Source organism: Magnolia sinica, chromosome 5 (assembly GCF_029962835.1).
Source record: "Magnolia sinica isolate HGM2019 chromosome 5, MsV1, whole genome shotgun sequence".
Taxonomy (NCBI): domain Eukaryota; kingdom Viridiplantae; phylum Streptophyta; class Magnoliopsida; order Magnoliales; family Magnoliaceae; genus Magnolia; species Magnolia sinica.
This window is the reverse complement of record NC_080577.1, coordinates 2095670-2111190: the sequence shown is the minus strand read 5'-3', so window position 1 is coordinate 2111190 and position 15521 is coordinate 2095670. Positions and strand designations below refer to the sequence as shown.

General features: G+C 39.9%; 1 protein-coding gene across 2 annotated transcripts; it reads left to right on the top strand.

Annotated features, from left to right (window-relative positions):
- Window positions 1-262: 262 nt before the first annotated feature.
- Window positions 263-14021, top strand: LOC131245084 (hydroxyproline O-galactosyltransferase HPGT1). Of its 2 annotated transcripts, XM_058244296.1 has the most exons (12): window positions 263-595; window positions 783-846; window positions 1511-1560; window positions 2118-2311; window positions 7014-7077; window positions 7166-7238; window positions 8595-8718; window positions 11588-11675; window positions 11778-11828; window positions 12077-12148; window positions 12310-12422; window positions 13530-14021. In XM_058244296.1, the coding sequence occupies exons 1-12, from the start codon at window positions 483-485 to the stop codon at window positions 13550-13552; spliced, it is 1029 nt and encodes a 342-aa protein (XP_058100279.1). In that variant the 5' UTR covers window positions 263-482; the 3' UTR covers window positions 13553-14021. The 2 variants fall into 2 exon arrangements, with proteins under 2 accessions (XP_058100279.1, XP_058100280.1); XM_058244297.1 differs by lacking the exon at window positions 1511-1560.
- Window positions 14022-15521: the final 1500 nt, after the last annotated feature.

Below are 15521 nucleotides of genomic sequence, written 5' to 3'. Positions count from 1 at the left end.
GGGATCTTAACCTTTGATTTTTAAGAGCCGAATGCCAGCCACTGAAAATCTTCTTACATTGTTCTAAATTCATCTACAGACAGTAATGGTCACAATCATCTCTTCAGCCTAAGTTACTTACCGTGTCCGACAGTGTAGATCGACAAGATGGACGGTTGGTATAATCGAAACGATCAGCATGTGCGCCCCAGTGGGCCGCGACACACGGTGGAGTCTAAGTCGCGACAGAGACAAGCAGGCTCCATTTCCTCCTCGTTTGTGAGAAATCTGTTACACTTCCTTGTAACCACAGCCCAAAAGACAACGCCCAGAGATTGGTTAGAACGTCGATCTCCTCGACCAAACCTCCACCTTCTCTCTCGCTCTCTCCTCTTCCTTTTGAGCGATCTGATTCGAGAAATCCGATCTCTTGGATCGAGATTTGTGGAAAATGACGGTCTGAATATCGGGTTTTTTTTTTTTCGTCTTCCGATCGAGAGAAAATGCAGAGCCGGGGATCGAACAACCGGCTCTCCGGTCTAGCTTTCCGGTCTAGAATTTCGACTCTGATGCTCTCCATGATCGCGACAATGGCTTCTATATACGTTGCTGGACGGTTAGATTTCCTTCCCTCCCGTTTCTTCTCGTTCTAGGTTTTTTTTTTCCCTCTCCCTTTCAAGATCTCTGATGGCAAATTCGGAATTCGATGGATTAGAAATGAGAAGGATTTTCCAGGTTTTGATTTGATATGACGAAATTCTAATCTATTTTTTAAATTTGTATTTCCATTATTTTGGGGTTAGGCTTTGGCAGGATGCAGAAAACAGGGTTTATCTCATTAAAGAGCTCGATAGGAGAACTGGTCAGGTAAAGTTTCTTTTATTTTTTAAATTTTATTTGAAAATTTAAATATTTGTAGGACTATTCTCATGAAATCCACTCGGCAATACTTCTTTTTGAATAATATTTATTTATTTATAGTTATTATACAATTTTTATTTATTTATTTTTTTCTTTCCTTGATGGTAGTTTTGTGTTGGAAATAGGAGGGAATATAACAATGTCAGGAACTGTTCAGGAAGGTCCCACCTTTGCACGATCTAACCACTCCATCTGTGGGGCTACATTCTGGATGGGTTGTAGCCAATTGTGATCCATCACCTAGCGGAATGATTTTCAAATTTTACCCCCCAGAGGGGCTATAATTGGAGATACCATTGTTTCTGGTACAGAAGTTAATCTTACATCAATGGGAAATGCCCTACCTTTGAGTGTAGTTTAAACTATTGATTTACGCAATTGGAAGTAACCAATTAGGTTTACGACAAAACCTAGAAATTGAAATGTCTGATTTCAGGATGCCATTTGGACAATTAAGATCATCGAATGGCGTGGATTTTTGTGGGGAGGCCCATCCCTTTTGGAGCCCACCAGATGGTATGGTCTGGATTGCTGGGCTGTGCACCGTACAACACCTCATTCCTGTATTTTCTTCTTCATCATATTTTGAGAGGCATATCCGATTTTTCAGGGGCAGTCAGCTATATCAGTTGATGACACATTGAAAATCATAGCTTGCAGGTAAGCGGATTACAGCTATCGTTTCTGTTGGTTGGTTGGGATTATACCATCATCATAGCCTTGTCCCCCCTATTTGGGGTCAGCTTAATTCTCATGATTGCTTGGGGAAAGTTCAATGACAGGCTGCCTACGTGACACCAACCCTCCACCTTTTCCCATCTGGGTACTTTGGTGCAATTGCGACTGGGCAGAACTGTATGTTGTTTGGATTATATCGAGGTTCAAACTATCGTTCGGATGTATTGATGCTGCGTTTACAATGTGCTACCTCCTAATTTTATTGACCTTGGTTATGACATTTAACTCCTTTAAAATTATGTTGGGAGGAGCATAGACGCTGCATTTTGATACCGTTTGTTGATCTTGGAACGTATCGATGATACTAACCAGTACATTATGCTTCTTTATGTTCCCATGTTGCGGCATGGACATTTGTGTTGTATCATCTGATGAATTTATCATAATGCAATACTGTAAATTCCAATATTTTAAGCCTTATATTATATTTCATTTCGTGAACTTTCTGAGGAGTTTCGAGTATGGCATGTTTTCTCTAGGGAGCAGCAAAAGAAATTATCAGCACTTGAGATGGAGCTGGCTGCGGCTAGACATGAAGGCTTTGTTTCAAAGTACTTGTCAGAGACTAATGTGACTCATTCTAAAAAAAGGCTGTTGGCTGTCATAGGAATTGTTACTGAGTTTGGTCGCAAGAATAATAGGGATGCAATCCGGAAGTCATGGCTGCCAACAGGTAGAATAACATCGCCTTCGTGAATTTATTTCCTTATGGAAATTAGTCTCCTTGGAAAAACATGGTAAATTCTCTCACTAACATTGGCATTTGAATTTGTCAAATTTTAAATTGGATTGCCATGGGTGTCCAACCATTTATAACAGAAAATGTTGTCCTATTGGGTTTGTTTCTTCTTAAGGATGTGGAGCTTTTCTGTACGAATTTACCATTGAAAAAAAAAACCATTTTTCCTTTTGTCACCATTGAAAAGAAAAGAAAACTCTGTTTGAACTTTTATTCTCTTGAATTCTGCTTCTGCAGTTCATTTCAGCATGAGATTACCTGGTTATAAATCTGTTTCCTGTGACTTCAAGCTATGATGCCCACATATATACTGGGATGCGAATTGCGATCCCATGTTATGATCATCCATCCATAATAAAGCGGGGGCTGGGGCCTCAATGCTCCTCTCGTGCAGGTGCTTGAATGCCCTAATCAATTACCCTTCTTTCCTCACCGAATATTACACGAGCTAGTGACCAGGTTAGTGCCTGGGCTAGGTTGACTTGGCCAAGTCCTGAGTCAACTCACTTGGCTTGCAAACTATGGTTCCATTGCTACTGGCTTGGCTAGGATCTCTAAGGAGCATCGGTCAAAATCCATCAAATAAAAACCCTCGGGGGGCTTCGCCATTGTTCTTTTAGCCTTGAAATTGTCTATTCAAAGAATAATCTCATCCTAGTTAACATTTGCTTTGTTCCAATCTGTAATTAGCTAAAAAAAATCTTTTTGTTGATCACAACAAATTAAAAGGGAAATTTTGTAGGATAGCTATAAGCCAGCCATGCTTTATGGGACGAAATGTTGGGCAGTTAAGGAACAACATGCTTATAGGGTGAACATATCTGAAATGAGAATGTTGAGATGGATGAGTGGCCAAACGAGGAAGGATATAGTTAGAAATTAACTTATTCGAAGGAACATAGGAGTAGCACCAATAGGTAATAAGATGCGGGAAGTAGACTTAGATGGTTTGGTCATGTGCAATAGAGACCAAGAACTACACCAGTTATAACGAGTGAGTTGGTTCAAGTTGAAGGTTCTAAAGGGCAAGGGGAAGGCCCAAAATGACATGAGTGGAGGTAGTGAGAAAAGACATGATGACCTATGTTTTAATTGAGGATATGGTCTGTGATAGAGTAGAATGGCCGAATAGGATTTGTGTAGCTGATCCCAATTAGTTAGCATAAGTCTTTGACAATGATGATTTCTCTCTAGTCACAACCACTAAAAAGTCATCGAAGAGCCATCTTCCATAGAAAAAGACCTGTATAACTCATTGCTTCAGTCCACTAGCCTTCTTCAGTTTGCCTAACAGATGCTGGGATGACCTCATTATTCCAATTTCAAAAAAAAAAAAGGGAAAAAGAAAAAGAAAAAGAGGACCAAACTGACCAAGCAAATGGACAATAGAGCAGCACATGATTCACCACTTGTTCCGCATCTTAGCATAAAATACATCTGTTGAGAGGGGAGAACAACCGTTTTTGATGTGATTGAGTGTCTTTGTCTTATTCAAAGATTCAGTCCAGCAAAACACATTAACCTTCGGTGGAATAGTGGTAAACCTAATCTTGGAAAAAGCTTCTGAACCTTGCCTAGAATCTTGGAACAATTTAAAACAGGAGACAACTTTAAATTCTCAATCAGCTTCAAGGCTCTAAATGCATTTGTCTACCCCACAGTTAGGAATATAAATCTCTTCTGAAAGAGAGCATCTGGGACAACATTTCATCTGGCTGTCTCTAAGGTTTCTTCTAAATACATAGCACCATAACGGTTTTAACCAATGCGCTGCCAAAAAGCAACTCACTGTAATGCAGGGGCATTTTTACATTGGGCTCGAGTGGGGTCGCCCGTGGGATGCAGGGGCACACTCGGGGTGGGTGACCCATGTGATTTGGGGCCCACGAGGAAGGTCTCGTGTTCGAGACTCCTCACCAGGGGTGATTAATGCGCATTTCACACCGGGCTCGAGTGGGGTAGCCCGTGGGATGCGGGGACACACTCGGGATGGGCGGCCCATGTGATTTGGGGCCCATGAAGGGGCTTCGACTGAGGTCTTAAACCCATGAGATGTGGGGCCTGGGCTATGAGATAAATGGATTAATTCGCCATACTTTAACAGCTCGAGCTTTTAGAGTAAGTGGTTAATTGTCTTGCATCAAATTGGTATCAGAGGGGGATGTCTCATGTTCGAGACTCCTCACCGGGGGTGATTAATGTAGGGGCATTTTCACACTGGGCTCAGGTGGGGTTGCCTGTGGGATGTAGGGGCACACTCGGGGTGGGTGACTCATGTGATTTGGGTGCCACGGGGGAGGTCTCGTGTTCGAGACTCCTCACCAAGGGTGATTAATGCGCATTTCACACTGGGCTTGAGTGGGGTAGCCAGTGGGATGCAGGGACACACTCGGGTTAGGCGGCCCATGTGATTTGGGGCCCACAAAGGGGGTTCGGCTGAGGTCCTAAACCCATGAGATGTGGGGCCTAGGCTATGAGATAAAGGGATTAATTCGCCATACTCTAACAGTTCGAGCTTTTAGAGCAAGTGGTTAATTGTCCTGCATCACACTGTTGCCCCTTTGTTGGGAGAACAACATATGACAGATCAAATTTCCTTCTTAAAGGAATGTCTGAATACCATATAACTTCCCAAAAATGCATAGATTCCCCATTTCCCATTATGTATCTGATGTTGCTGGAGAACCTGTCATAAACCAAGGAAGTGGCACACCTAATAGCAGATCCTGTTGACTTAGTGGTGCAATTTGCATCCCTCCCATTCTCAGACTCATCATAATTTGCCATGAGGATTTTTCTGAGAATTGAGCCCTCCCCATTTCCAATCCTCCATTTTAAGTGCAAATCTTCATTCACCTTACTAATTTGTCTAATTTCAATCACACCATATTCAAAGGTTTGCAACCATCTTTCCAAGTGACAAGATACTTGTGTGAATCTTCCCAATCAACAAAAACTTTTTCTGAATAGATTTGAGTTAAGCTTCTAGTTCTGCTGGACATTTAAGCATGGGCATGAGATAAATGGGCACATTGGCAAGAACAGCCTCAATTATTAACCTTCCTTCTGCACCTCTCAATAACTGAATGAATTACAAATGTTGATACCAAGATTCCCTACCGAGAGCAGAATTCCTAAATCGATTGATCAGAAATGAAGCTATGCTGCAATGGACCGCTGATCCTTCACTAACATTGCCGATAGGATCACCTACTGCTTTTGGAGAGGTTAATCTTCAACCCCGATGAGTGGTCAAAGCACAGATGAATATCCTTTTAGATGCAAGCTTCCCGAACTGAACCATCACCATCACTTTGTTGTCATGCTTTGATGCATGTACATAGTTATAGTTTCTGCCTACCATACCCAGACACAGCCTGATTAGGATTCTACACAAATTGCAATACTGAGCAGGAAATGAAATGGATAGCTTACATGTCTTGAAGCATCCAGGTGTAGTAGACTTATTCCATTCTGCTTTTAAGGCGTTTGCTTCTCCACCTGGATGAAGAGGCGTCCACAAAATTAGCCTGATACAAAATTCAGGTGGGCCACAACGAGTGAATTTAGATTCTAGCCGTGGTTCTACATCGTTCTAGTGGTGTAACCCACCTGTGTTTTGAATCAAGCTGATTTGTTTTCATGTATGTACAGTGAACATGAAGTGGTGCAACAGATGGACAGAGTAGGTGTCACACGAACATCAAGGTGGGCCCCCATATAACTCGTGTTTTGCCTGTGCTTCCTACAATAGGTTCTGAGGAGTGGCACCTCAGGTGAGGGTGCAGAACATGTGTCAGAGACTTGGGCGGACAGGACACCTTGTTATAGATTTGAGCCATTCATCAGTAAGGTACACCGTGAACATGCAATGGGCCAAAAACAATGTTGGTTAGCTGATCGGTGGGTCAAATTTCTAGTAGAAAAAGGGAAATCAGAGAAAAGTTCCAGTTGATATCAAATGTACATGTGTGGCTCACTTGATGAATGTGCTACCTCGATTTCTAGCACATGACGTCTTCACATTGTTCCTTACCTGATGAATGGCCGAGATCTTTGATTCATGTGTCGTACGCACGGATCTATGAGACATGTTTCGTCCCTGCACTCTTGACCTTCCTCCCATTTAGCGCAAAACACAACTAAGAAACATCTCAATGGCGTTGAAGAATTGTTTAATATGCAATTATGGTAGGTGCTAACCAAACACATCAGTCACTAGAGTGATTTCGAGAATAAAAAGATGCCCAAAATGTTTTAGACTTTAAATAAGCAACACCAATGGGCCCTTAATAAATAGTTCCCTGAATTGTTTATTGTTAATCAATTTTGTACTCCCTAAAAGTGTTGGAAACGGGCCACCAATCATGTTCTAAAAATATTTTTCGTTTCTGTATCATAAGGCATGCAGATACAGGGTACCCAGTCATTGAATGGTCCAGTGAAATAATTGCAATGCCTGCAAAGAGTGAAAATTAGTGGTTAATTTCAACAGGCACTAAAGCTGTATGATGTTTTACTCTCTTCAGGTCAAGCATATTTTAGTAGTCATTCATTTTGCGAGATTGTGGCACCTATAAAAATAGGAGTTTAACTGCAATAATACTAAACCTGTAGCATGTTTTACTCTATGCAGGTCAAGCACTGAAAAAATTGGAAGAAGAAAAGGGCATCGTTATACGATTTATCATCGGAAGAAGGTCTCAATTTCTTTTCCGTTATTAAATATATTCTCACTGATTGTCTTGTAATTTTTTGTTTAATTTTTTGGCCAATATTTACATGCAGTGTGAATCGGGGAGATAGCCTGGACAGGGCTGTTGACAATGAAAACAGACAGACAAATGACTTTGTTATTCTGGTAGGTTCAACTGCTCCTTGAAGTACATCTTTAGGGGGCGTTTGGCGCAGGGTATTACATGGGATTAGGTGGGATAGAATTGCATTTGGTCCCGTGTGAATTCCATCTGGCATTTGGGGAGGATGAGAAAGGTTGGGATTAGGTGGGATGGAATTGCATTTGGTCCATGCGGGATTTCCGTGGATTTTGAAATCCACTACACGTGGGCTCCACATTGATGCATGCATTTATCAATGCCGTCCATCCACATACACCATTTACACATGACATTCTGGTTATATATGTGTCCAAGTGAACGACATCCGTTGTGAATTTGGTCCGTTGATTACAATTCCATGGTCCACCAAACAGGATTTTGCTTAATCCAGTGTTTTCATGTAGCAAGAATTTTATCCCAAACATGGGATTGGATTGCTAAAATACCATGATATTTCCAGACATACAATCATTGTACAATAATGATGTTAATCCCATCTAATACAATTCAATACCATTTTATTCCATGGACCAAACACGCCCTCAGCTTGTCGTTCAGTGGAGCAACTATTTTCTTCTATTGTATGCTGCAAATTCACTTAGTTATATTTGCCTAAGAGTATTTGGTGGTTCTTGGTGACTTTCAGTTGTGTTAAAACTAAGCATGTAACTGCTACTTAAACATGCTAAACTCTTAGGTTGTAGAATCAGTTGGATTCAGAGATCTATGTGTTCATTGACATAATTAGGTAGATGATAATCATCTACTGTTGTGCACTGCAACATAACCTCTGCTCGATTGTTAAAACATTTCTATGTCGTCATCATCATCATCATCTAACCCTTATCCCAATTCCCAACTAATTGGAGTCGGCTACATGAATCTTGTTCCCCCCATTCCACTCTATCAAGTGCCAAAATTTTAGTTAGACCATAGGTCATCAAATCTTCTTTTACTACCTCCACCCATGTCCATTCGACTTCCCCTTACCCTTTTAAAGCCTTCAACTTGCACCAAATCACTCCTGACCAGCGCAGTTCTTAGCCTCCGTTGCACATGATGAAACCATCTACTTTCCCTATCTTATTACCTATTGTCCCTGCTCCTAAGTTCGCTCTAATGCATTTATTTCTAATTCTATACTGCCTTGTCTTGCCACTCATCCATCTCAACATCCTCATCTCAACTGCACTCATCCTATGAACATGTTGTTCTGTAACTGCTCAAGTTGTGAACTAAAAAATTTCTATCCACAACTTGTGAATTAATGAAATCTTGAATGCCATTTCAGAGGTTAATCTGTATGATTTAAGAGTGCTTGCTCGTGGTTTCTGCATCTCTGACAGAAAATTAATCGTACTTTCCCTGTTTCTTGACAGGAAGATCATGTTGAGGCATCTGAGGAGATTCCCAAAAAGTCAAAATTGTTCTTTGTCCATGCTGCAGATACCTGGGATGCTGAGTTTTATGCTAAGGTTAATGATGATGTCTATGTTAATATAGGTCAGTGACCCTCATGGATTAGATGGAAGATGAAATGATGGATAATTTAGTAAAATTTGAATTGATTCTTCGAACTGAAGCTATTTATCACTCATGGAAAAAAATGGTGCATAAGACCTGTGAGGTGTGACACTTTTGACTCCACAAGCAGTGCCAAACACTACTTTACATGTTAAATTGTTTTATTTATTTATTTTTACAGTATTTCTGTTGCATAGTTATTTGTTAATATTTATTTATTTCAAGGTTCATAAACTCTGCAGTTGAGTTGAAAATTACCTGTTTTGCTCATGTCAGAACATACATGGTGCAATCGGAACTGGTGAGAACTAATCATACATGGGTGAACTTTGACACAATTTGTTGACCAAATAACTCGGTCTAGCATTATTTAACATAATTTACTCTCTCTCTCTCTCTCTCTCTCTTGTAAAGACATTTTGGCCTTTCTAAGAGATCAGCCATGCAATGTTGGGGTTGCTAAGGAACAATATGTTATAGGATGAGTTTAGCTGAAATGAGGACATTTTGATGGATGTGTGGCAAGACGAGGAAGAATAGAATTAGTGTTTCAAATAGCACTCGTAGCATGTAGCGTACTAAATAGCATAAATCCTTTGTAGTGTACACTGTGCGGGTCAGTGTATGCTACAGCCACATAACATGTAGTGTATGCTACAATGTATTTATTTATTTATTATTATTTTTAATGTTTTCTTTGTATCTAATGTTGAAGAACGTGACACTTGTATTATACTTTTTAACTGATGGGATTTTTATTTCTCTTCATATTGGTGACTTGTGGTTTCAATTATACATTATTAATTAAGGTGATTTGCTTAGAAAGTTGTTGATGTGATAATTATTTGATTTGGTTTATATATGTGGATTGACTTTTGATAAATGATAATTAATAACTTGCTTGAACATGCTTATACTTGAAAAAAAAATGATTAATCTTTTAGGCATTTTTATGTTTTTCCTTTTTTCCTTACTATTTATCATTTTTTTTTTCTATTTTTAAATTAAAAAATAGAAGTATCATGTAGCTGCTACACGCTGTAGAGGGTTGAGCATTATGCAAACACGTCATCACTATTTAAAACACTGAATAGAGTAGAAATGACTGTACTAAAGGGAAGGGTAGCACCAATAGGTAATATGACAAAGGAAAGTACACTCGGATGGTTTTGTCACATGCAATGGAGACTAACTGCAGTGCAGCCCCAAACCTTACCAAGGGTTCCTCTCCACCTCTATTTTTCTAGATGAGAATACCGAGCAAATTCCTTTAATCCAGCATAACATGAACCAACTTTGAACAATTAGAGAAGGAGCGATCATTCCTTTCTTTCCAAATCACCCAAAGAATACCTAAGCAGTTGACATTCCACAACTTCTTGACCTTGCTTTGAGGGGCGCTCCTCTCCAGGCCAAGAGGAGAGAAGACTTGGATGTTGGCACACTCCAAATCGTTAAATGGCTACATTGTGCTAATCTTGAGGGCCCATGAGAAGCTACAATGAGAAGAAGAAGAAAGGAGGCAAAAGATGGAAGAGAGAAATAATGAGAGAGAGAGAGGAGAGATAGCAAGAACATGATATACTTAGGGTATATTGAAACCTTAGCCCTCCTCTCTTATATATAATAGTAAAAACATGAATGGGGCCTATGGCCCTTATTACATGGAATTGGGCCCAATGGACCTTATTCATCCATCAACCTTTCAACACTCCACTTCAAGCTGGAGCATCCTAATGAGTCCCAGCTTGGAACAAGAGCTAACATAATCAAACCTAAAAGGAAAGAGATTCTTCTATAACACCAAATGATACCAAACTTCAAAGTGCACCAAGCCCAAACCGCCAAAGAGAATGCACAATGAATGGACAAGTAGTCCGCATTTTCACCTTCCCTTGAGCACATACAACATCAATTGAAAATAGTTTCGTCTCTTGTGAAGATGGTTGACAGTTAGGACCTTGGCCTATCCCTCTAGCCATGAGAATGCAATCACTCGAGGAAGGGCTTTTACTTTCCAAAGCCAAAGCTGAGGGAACCCAAAATTGCCACTGTTCTCCCTAAGACCCACAAATGATTGTAAAATGTTTTAATAGAGACATCCATTCTTGGCTATTTTCCAGCTCCTTTGATCCCACCTCTCTTGAGCGATCTTTTTGTCTTCTCATGATTGATCGAATCATCTTTCTTCCTTTGTAAGGCGTCTCCTAATGGAAGGGGACAAAACTATTCGACCACCAATCCTATCATGTGGCATTCCACTAATACTTGGGTTCAAGGAGCCAATCTATATAACGATGCAAATCTTGTGTACAGCGGATCTTCTCGCCACTCCCCATATCTTCCCAAAGTCTAACAAAGCTGCCCATCACCAACTCAAATCTTACCCAATCTCCCTCCCTCCCTCTCTCCCTCCCTCTCTCTTGATTTCGATATGTAATTTTTAGATTTTCTGCAGTTAACTTTCTACCCATTCTAGTTGCATTATTGTATGTTATGATTTTGAGTTGAAGTTGGATAAGATTGAAAGCACATATCATGTTTGTAGACCATTATTTGGAGATACTTGTGTATATGTCATGTTTTAATAAGAAAGAGATGGATAAATTCCGAAAGAACATATAACCATTTCTGCAGTTAACTTTCTACCCATTCTAGTTGCATTATTGTATGTTATGATTTTGAGTTGAAGTTGGATAAGATTGAAAGCCCATAGCATGTTTGTAGACCATTATTTGGAGATACTTGTATATATGTCATGTTTTAATAAGAAAGACATGGATAAATTTTGAAAGAACATAGAACCATGTATAGAAGAATATGAAACCATGCTTGATTTTCTCTACAGATGCATTGGGAGCTATGCTTGCAACTCATTGGGACAAGCCTCGTGTTTACATCGGGTGTATGAAATCAGGCGAAGTTTTCTCAGAGCCGTGAGTTCATCGAAACTTTTGACTCTTTGCTAATTATTCAAGAACGGTGGTTCATTTTCTGTCTTCCATATTCACAAACTTTTCATGCTATGACTTCTCCAGGAAGCACAAATGGTATGAACCGGACTGGTGGAAATTCGGAGATGGGAAATCGTGAGTAATGCTGTATTTTGTTTATTTCAACATTCATGCAAGCTGACATATTAATTTTCCATGCATATACATTGAGGCATGCTTAAATGCATGCAAAAATGTATACATGAACTCCGCCTGTGCTAAATGTAAATGCACATGCTTAGTGGTGTTATATTTAACATATTACTTATTTTCCCATTTGATTCTTCTCCTTTAATTTCCTTTCTCCCTGTTCCCCTTTGTTCTAACGGTATTTTTTCTTGTAGGTACTTCCGTCATGCTTCTGGCGAATTATATGTAATATCAAGGGCTTTAGCGCAATTTATCTCTATCAACAGGTAGGTGTGTCACAATCTTGTGTGTGTGTGTGTGTGTGTGTGTGTGTGTGTGTCACAATCTTGGGAGTCATGGGTTCAATCCCAGTTTACTAACCTTAAAGAATCAGAAGCAAAAGAAAATAAATAAAATATAACCATGTCTCTTATTTTGGATTTGGCAGATCTATTCTTCGCACATATGCCCACGATGATGTCAGTGTTGGATCATGGTTTATTGGCCTCGATGTCAAACATATTGATGAGGGGAAGCTATGCTGCTCGTCATGGTCTTCAGGTGTCTATTCCACAAACCCAGATCTTTTTAATTGGCCACAATTCCAGATCATGTAATTAAAACCAAATTGCATGTCTTCCAACCAGTCCTTTGTTGCCTCTAATCATGATTTTGAATATCTGGTTACAGTGTTGCCATATTTGACTGCATACGGCTGTCCCCATTACGCAATATGGGGGTAAATCAGTTAAAAAGAAGAAGAAGAAGGAATGTAGTGGGGACTGATATGAACCCATAATGTCACGGATACGTGGTTGATATGGCCATAAAGGTCCCCGCTCCAATAAATAAATAAATAACTCATTTTTCCACTTTCTTCCTCTCTCTCTCTGGCTGCTTTTTTTTTTATTTTTTTTTATTTTTTATTTTTATAATTTTTTTAATGGAGGAAGCTTAGAAACTGGATTTAGACTAGTCCTAGGCTTATTTTGGAGATCAAAATACAACATCCGAGTGAGACTTGACAAATCAAAACAGAATGGACCATTTCAAAAAAGGTCGAAAGCAGGGTAAAACCATCACACCTTTTTTTCTTTTTCTGTTTTCCTTTTTGGTTTTGTCTCAATGTAACAGCCCTATCCATCGAATGATGCTTAATTTATGTTTGATTAGGGTCTATTTGATTGAGTTTCAGCCGGTCAAGCTGGCTGGCATCATTCTTATCAAAGAATTGTCTTATACACCATTCATATTTATAACTCAGAAGATTTATAGACTTTGGTGTTTTACGTTTTTTCCTATTTTTCAATAACCAAAACTTTTTGGGCCAAAAAAAAAAGAAAAAGGAAAAGGAAAACAAAAAGGAAAAAGCTGATACTGGGTGTCCGATATGCTCATCATGTCATTGGAGGCCAGGCCAATGCGTCCCTTTGGTACCAATATTTATAACCTTTCCTCTAATAGAAATTAGCCATCACTAAATCCTATCATTTTCCTTCTACAAATTTTCTTTTTGGTAACTACTAATCATATTATTTTTCGGTTTTAAAGAGAAGAAAGACAAACAAGGACACTACTGGTAAATTTGAATGTAATTTTGGAGTAATGTTCATAATAATAACATTTGATGCAGGAGCTGGACCTGACCTTTTATCTCTTGTATCTCAGGTGCAATATGTGCGGCTGTTTGATCCATCTCACGACCCACAAGATAGAAACTTATGAGGGCTTTCTTTTTAGTCTCCCTCAAAATGTTCATTTGACAGGACACTGAAAGCATACATCAGATCTCATCATGGCGACCTTTTAATCTCGCCTGTTCTGCCTCGAAGATTAGCTACCACTGTTTCTGAGCGACGGGTCACCAGGACATCGATAGCATTTGGTCTCCAAATGCGGGTAACGGCAGAATTCATGTAGTTTAAGGGGAGGGCATCAGGATCTGTGCTGCAGAGTGGCATCCCTCTCCTTTTATTGTTGGACCATTCTTACACAAAAACAAACTAAAAAGGAAGAGTTTTTTTTTCTTTCTTCTTCTTCTTTTTCTTCTAGTTACAAGCATAGGAATTATTCATGTAACAAAATCTCATTGATTTGGACGTGTTGTGCCCATTATCCAGGACTAAAAAAAAAGAAGAGAAAAACTGGCTTATTCATTGATTTGGATGTGTTGTGCCCATTATCCAGGACTTCAAAAAAAATCTGTTCCCTGTTATCACCGCTCTTCATCAATTTGAGATTTTTTCAATCGCATCCAGAACTGATGTGTGTATCACAGGCGGGGTGGGTTAGGCACCTTGAAAAAATCAAGGGAATGAAGGGGGAAACTCCTTTCACTGTCAAGCTGTAAAACAAGAACTCTGCTGAGTGGATCTAAACCTTGGTGCCTGCTCATCAATAAATAGAGCCTGTGATGTCTTGTCTGCCGGCCATGAATGGTGGGAGGCTCTATTCACACTTAAAAGCAGGTTTGAGGTAACAACAATGTATTCATATGTAAACGTAGTATCTATATTTTACATGTGCTCTAATGACTCGTTTATGGAGTGAAATATGGAGGATGCCAGAAGAAATGATGGTGCTGTAGAAGAGCATCCATATTTTAGCGCCAGGTGTGGTGGATTTGCATCTTTCTCGGAACGCATTTGGGTTGTGATCCATAGTGCAGGCGCCATTCACAAGTATTTGTTGATTTGGTGCACATGAGAGTTTGCTTGCAAAGTCCATCATTGCATCTCGTCTGAGCTAGAAGACCTGGTCTCCATCCAATGCTTCTACTGGAAAACCCATCCCACTTCTTAAATAGTTCTACCGCACAAAAGTTCCTTGAATGTATACCCTTTGGCTTGCGATGGACCAGGCCGGCCAACCTATGCTCAGCAAAATCAGTCCTCATCTGGGCTCCGCTTAGGCCTTTGAATATCAGGTCTTAATTCAGGCCCAGGTCTTGGCCAAAAAGGCCCAGTTGATGAATGGGTAAAAATTGGGCCTATTTTTCACAAATTGAGCCCAGAAACAGGGACAATCGAATGTACAGGACAAGGCCACGCCCTTGCCCAACTTCCCGAAACCTGGTAAAACGCAACCCAAAGCCTCTCGCATTCAACAGGGGTAGGTCTGGATCTCTGGCAGGCTGCGCTGGCTAAGCACCCACAAATATTTGCACCGTTTATCTAATTGTGGGATTCAGGGTGACAAGACACCAAAATGCATATGTATCCCCTTTTAAGGTGCCCAACCCTTAAAAAAAGGAGAAGCACATGACTATGAAAGAGTTTCTATTAATTCAATCAAATGGGAGCACTTATTGAAATTTTCTATGAACGCTTCCCAAGGGAAATTTTTTGAGCCAATCACGTTCACCGCAGATTGTTCAACCGGGCTAGACTTGCTTGCACCTGCCCGGAAACACAAGCAAACCACGACAAATTTTGCTAGTGAAAAGGATCCTGACATCTAATTTATTTAAAGAGATGGTCTCAAGTCCAACCGATTGGACCACAGGCTACAGTCCACCCAGTGGATAACTTCCAAGTTAAGTGCTTGTAGGATCACCTACAGCAAAAAATAGCCCTATCTACTCATTAAGTGGGCCACACCATTGGAAACAGTGTATAACCATTGATAAATAGCTAAATACAAGTGTGGTCCACTTGAGAA

Excerpts from the sequence above, each read along its gene's own strand:
- LOC131245084 (XM_058244296.1), top strand. The coding sequence starts at position 483 with ATGCAGAGCCGGGGATCGAACAACCGGCTCTCCGGTCTAGCTTTCCGG. Across the intron at positions 8,719-11,587 it reads TGATGTCTATGTTAATATAG|ATGCATTGGGAGCTATGCTT; the intron begins GTCAGTGACCCT and ends TTTTCTCTACAG. Across the intron at positions 12,149-12,309 it reads CAATTTATCTCTATCAACAG|ATCTATTCTTCGCACATATG; the intron begins GTAGGTGTGTCA and ends TGGATTTGGCAG.